The 5,377-nt window shown below is 48.7% G+C and overlaps 2 protein-coding genes across 2 annotated transcripts in view; both read right to left on the bottom strand.

Moving 5' to 3' along the window:
- The window catches only part of LOC137824971 (uncharacterized), a 14,298-nt gene extending 13,618 nt beyond the window's left edge, over positions 1-680 (bottom strand). The window contains exon 1 of the mRNA XM_068630642.1: positions 107-680. Within this exon, the coding sequence (XP_068486743.1) occupies positions 107-680 (574 nt within the window). The remainder of the gene's footprint in view (positions 1-106) is intronic.
- Positions 681-731: 51 nt separating this feature from the next.
- On the bottom strand, positions 732-2,312 carry LOC137824972 (pistil-specific extensin-like protein). The gene is made up of 2 exons (XM_068630643.1): positions 2,027-2,312; positions 732-1,276 (listed from the first exon to the last, which is right to left on the bottom strand). Exons 1-2 carry the CDS (start codon positions 2,310-2,312, stop codon positions 732-734), a joined length of 831 nt encoding a protein of 276 aa, XP_068486744.1.
- Between the last annotated feature and the right edge of the window lie 3,065 nt (positions 2,313-5,377).

Consider the following 5,377-nt stretch of genomic DNA (forward strand, 5'->3'; position numbering starts at 1 on the left):
AAGAAGGAGGAATGAGCTTGCCATCTACCACTTCGTGGTAGATGCTGAATGCGATTGGTCCACGTCAGGAAGAACGCAACGAATCTGCTCGAATGCCAACTCGAACCATCAGCAAGGGCGTCAGCACCCACGTTCATAAGTTCGGCGTTGTCAGCTTCCAGCTTTTGCTTTGACGTCTCCAAGGCGTTCTTCTCAATGGTGAGGGAAGCAATGGAAGAGGCAGCTTCTCCCAGTTTGCCCTTTGCTTTGGCAAGCTCGACCTTTATCGCAGAAAGCTCGTCCACTGCCTTCTCAAGTTTCCTCCCCCCTTTAGTGGCCTCCTCCTTGGTGGACTTGAGATCCCCCGCTAGTTGTGAGTTCAGTTGGCGTAGGAAGGAAGTCTCAGCCTCCAAGTTGATTACCTTGCTCCTCAGCTCCACCACTTCGCTGTCCAGAGCGTTGACAGCTTGTCCCATCAAAATCTCAGTCTTGATGGTCTCTTCGACCTGCGATAGGTACTCTTTCCTGGACTTCTCCACCATGTCCCTCATCAGGTCTACGGACCCTTGGGCAGCCTCAAAGTCACTCTGCAGTGACTCCTTGTCGTGCTCAAGCTCCTTGATCCTCTTCTCCAGGACTAATTGCTTGCGGTGCTGGGTGGAAAACTCTAGGGAAAGCACTATCTGCTTGGCCAAGTGCATGTCCACCTCCTGCCCACTCCACTCGAGAAGCTCACGGTTGCGTATGAAATGTCAGACCAAGGCAATGACCCGACTGAAATTCTCATTGCTAGCGCCAGAGCTGCTTGGCTGTGAGCTGACCTCACCACCTTCAGCAATAGCAGCAGAGGTTGGCGGTGGTGGTGATGCAGGAAGTCTTGAGAGACCCCCTGAATGGGCATAATCACTCCCAGCAGGAGGAGTGGGTTGACCAATAGCTTGGCCCGCTGGGGGTGCAGGTGGAAGTGATGTTGGAGACAGAGTTTGAGGCGTCGGAGATGGTAGGCGCTGAGGGGAGGGAGAGAAAGTTGGTGCTGAGGCAGGTTGGGTAGGAGGAGGTGGGGGTGAACCCTCCTCGATCTGTACCACTTCAATTTCCTCAGGCCTGAGAGACGAAGCCCCCCCAACCTCTTGGTGTTTCTTCTTGCGATGTATGAGAGGAGATCCAAAACTCTCCTCCTCGGTTGAGTGGGTAGGATCAGCAGCGACCGCCACAGTTGTGGGAAAGGCCTTTACTAGCCTTCTTCTTTTCTTCTCTGGCTCGAGGCCTTCAGCTGGCGCGACCGAGAGAGGGGGAGCTGCAATGGGGAAGCTTCAGTAATGCCCTCCTCCTATCTTTCCCTGAAGTCATGTCTGCATCAAGGGTAAAAAGAAGAGTTAGATGGCATAATTATGCAAGTTGATAAAATGTTATGCAAGTATGCATGAGGGTGTGCAAGTATTCTAAGGGGTGCAGGAAGAAGAACCTACCTATGTACTTCTTCAGAGACACCACGTCAAACTCGTGTTTGATGAGAAGGGCCGAGTTATATTTGTTGGGTTTAATCTTCAACAATATTTTGCCCCTAGGAGCAACCTACACAGCTCGCGCTCGTAGGGGGCCATGGCTTCAAGGCCCCGGGGTTTCTTAAACTCGACTCCAGGAACCCAATAGAGGGGAAACCCCTCGAGCAGCGTTGGGCTTTGCTGAGTAGCAGAGATCATGTAGAACCTGCCCTTCCAATCTTTGAACGATTGCTGGTACAGGCCCAAGATCACTCGTCCAGCAACTCTATTCAGGCTGACCCATGACCTATCCCCAGGGTTCTTCGCCTCGAAGAAATGTAGGAAGACGTCTACTGAGGCGTTGTGCCCAAAGTAGTTGCAGAGGATCTCGAATGCCCGTATGAAAGCCCAGGCATTCGGGTGGAGTTGGCAAGGGGCTACGTTCAGCTCCATCATCAGCTCCTTCTCAAAGAAGGTGAAGGGCAAGCGCAACTTCAACCTTTTGAAGATGGCGGAATATATGAAGGTGAAGGGCACCCCATTGGTAGCCCTATCGTCCACACAGATTGGCATCCCTCGAGGAGGAATGCGTATACGAACGTTGAAGTCGTTCTCCCTGTCGATGGCGCAAGAGGGCTCATCAGGGTCGTTGCTCAGAAGGGTCTTGAGATGGCCTTTAGGTAGTTGAGTGGAAGTTTCGGCCAGCAATGCCAGGGGAGCCCAGTCGTAGACCTTGGCATAGTCCTGATAGGGAGCTGCATCAGGTGGAGGTGACGCTGGTGCACTTGCTGAAGGCTGTGCACCAGAGGAGGAGGCAACGATGCGAGCAGTTTGCTTCAAGCGAGCCATTGCGAGGTAACTGCAATGGAGGAAAGAAAAAGGTCAGATGAACGGAAGAAGAGGGAATGATGAATGGTTCGGTGAAAAACAGAGGAAGGGAAGAAGAAAGAAAGGTCCAGGCGAAGAAGAGGAAGAGGGAGAAGTAGAAAGCGAAGTGAGAAACGCAAAAAACCCTAGCGCGGGTTGAGAAGAAGAAAAACAGAGAAGATGAATGCATGGTAGTGAAAGAGATGAATGCAATCGGTGAAAGGAACCTAAATGGACCAAGGAAGGAGAAAAGTCATACCTTTAGATGATCGCGGAAGGTCTTGAGGTAGAAAGCTCGAAGCAAGTTGGGCGCGCAGAGAGGAGATTTGAAGTGTCTGAGAGTTGGAGTATTGAAGAAGATGATGAAACAGTGAGAGCGCACGCCTATTTGAATAAGGGAAGCGTTAGCGACACTCCACGCTGGCCGTTGATGCATCCACGTGTCGCGAGATTAAGGGAGGAAGTCATAACGTCAAAAGGCAACACGTGAGGTGGCACGTGATGTGACCCCACTTGCCACGTGGACCGAGAGCACGACCACTTAGTCTCTTCGCTGAGAACGAGTTCACAGCTCGAGACTAGGGGGCTTGTGATCCGGTCGGTCATCGGTAGTCGATGACGTTCCGCAATAGATAACCACGTGGACCACCCGCAGGGTGACACGTGGATCAGGTGGCGGAGAAATCAGGGAGGAGATCACCCGGTATGGTGATTGGTGGTCAGTAACCGAGTGGCCACCGACATATCAATTCCAAGATAAACACCCGGGGGAGAACGCGAGAAGAAATAGAGCATCGATCAGTCATTGGGTGCATGGTCATCGGGGTTTCGTGTTACACGCAGTTAAACTGGGACTGAGATTCCCAGCGAGAGCGTTACGCATGGACCTCACATGATCATACCTCAGAGAAAGAGGAGCTCCTCGCCGGTAGAATCGTGCACGAGAGTGGCCTGAGGGAGTTAGTAAACCATTCAGTGATTAGTGACTCTCTTAACCCATTACGTGCCTGACATCGTGAAGGGGAAATCGTGTATGCAGAGAGCAATGCTTGGTGAGTGTGCCTAGTCCAGCCACACCTGGCGTTCTCCTGGGAGTGTTCGATTTACCCAGATGGAAGAAGCGCGCTAAGTTACTCCGCAAGGGAATAACTTAGGCGCACAAAGAGATGCGCTAAGAGCCCTTCAGGTAGTGGCACGTGTACGGTTAGATGTGAGTTGCATGCCTCCACGTGGCAGCATCTGAAAGGGGCGCGGCCAAGATAAAGGTGCACTCCGTGTCGTGAAAGGTACACACAGAAAACGCAGACACCCACGTCTTCACTGATTGTGGTACGTTTTCGCACAAAAGCATAACAGAATTCTGACACACGCAGAGAATAGCGTAGCAGAATTCTGTTAGGCACAGACACAGAGAGAGAATAAAAAGAGAGAATCAGAGAGAGATAGACACACATTATTTTTTTGGTGATTCTGTGACCTAACTTGAGCGTCGAAGTGCAAACGGCCGCCAGAGGCGCCGTCTGTGTGTTTTGCAGGTTGCGTTTGAAGTTTCTGGAGAAGGTTCTACGAGCACTCTTGCGGATAGCACAGTTGCATAGGCGGGGTAAGGAAGCGACAAAGCGATTCCTCCACGTTGGAGTTGGCGACATGATCAATATAAGCAGCAAAAGCAGAATTAAAACAAACAGTTATAAGGAGTTAGAGAGAGAGATTTATACAGTCAATTTTATACTGGTTCACTCAACCTTGAGCTACATCCAGTTCCTAGAACAACCACTGGGTTTCACTAGTAATCACTTACAAGTTACAACAACACAACCACAAAGAGGTGACCTTGAAAACCACAAGACCCACTCACCCTCTTTGCAACTACACACCTCAAGTTAGAACACCCTCTAACTTTGTAGGATTTCACACACACTTACAAGTTTATGAAAGTACAATTACAAGAATCATGAAAGGAATAGAAAACACCTGAGATTACATAAACCAGGTAGTCTTATGATCAAATCTTGTACCAGTGCAAAGCTAAACAACAATCTTGCAAACTTTTGAAAACTTCTTTCAAAACTAATCTCAATCTCACTTTGATTTCAAACTGTGTAAAACTTGTGTATTTTGTTTGAAAGCAAGGCTATTGATGAACATATATTTATTCACACACAATAGCCTTAATTATAGATTATTGTACTATAATAATAAATAAATCCATTGTTTTAATTAATATTCTTATAGTTGGGTTTATTTGGCCTTAACTATTATTTTTGTGTTTTAAAGTAAATTATCCTAAGGAAGCATCTACCTTTGTGAATGGGCCAAATATGCAAAAGTCCAAGTTGCTTCTTGAACCAAAACAAGAAACAAATTTTGAGAAGAAGAAAGAGAAAATAAAATCTACAATATCTTAGAAACAGAATTGGAAGCAAATCATCTGCAAAATACAAGAATTCTGGAAAGTTGGAAACTTGGAAACTGTACCGCCCTGGTAGTTGGAAGTGATGACGTGGCATCCAGCTACAGTATAGGCGTGTTGATAAGGCGCCAGGTTGGCAGAAGGGAAGGAAGTCGGGGGGCTCGTGAAGTCGCCAGTTATTAAGTTGGCGTGCTCCGATTTCCAGCATACCAGAACCGGCGATCACCGTGTTAAAGATGAAGTCGCCAGATGTAAGCTCAGGCGACCTAGTGATTGGAGATCGCCAGAGAAAGCACATCGCCAGAGATGAAGTTGGTGCAGATTATGAAGGCGGCCGGCGAGACCACAGGGAAGGTGTACGAAGGCACCCTAACTCGCCAGTTCCAGTAGAGATCGCGCTCCAAAGTTAGCTATGTACTGGGCAGTACCATGCATAGGTAACTTAGCAAAACGAGAGTAGAAGCAGCGCCCAAGTCAAGGAGGCTCCAGATGAAGGCACGTGTACGACTAGATGCGAGCCACGTGTCCAAGTCTGTAACTGCCAGGAGAGAGAAAGTAACCAGGTATATAAGAGTTCACAACGAACTTTCTGAGGTACGCACGTTCAGATTATACTCTTTACGCTTGCGAGTTC

Source organism: Phaseolus vulgaris, chromosome 8 (genome assembly GCF_000499845.2).
Source record: "Phaseolus vulgaris cultivar G19833 chromosome 8, P. vulgaris v2.0, whole genome shotgun sequence".
NCBI classification, from domain to species: domain Eukaryota; kingdom Viridiplantae; phylum Streptophyta; class Magnoliopsida; order Fabales; family Fabaceae; genus Phaseolus; species Phaseolus vulgaris.

What these genes read in the sequence shown, in the direction of transcription:
- LOC137824972 (XM_068630643.1), bottom strand. Translation starts at nt 2,312, where the DNA reads ATGGCTCGCTTGAAGCAAACTGCTCGCATCGTTGCCTCCTCCTCTGGT. An exon ending in TCCTCGAGGGATGCCAATCT is followed by an intron (nt 1,277 to 2,026) that starts GTGTGGACGATA and finishes TCCCCATTGCAG; the next exon opens with CTCCCCCTCTCTCGGTCGCG.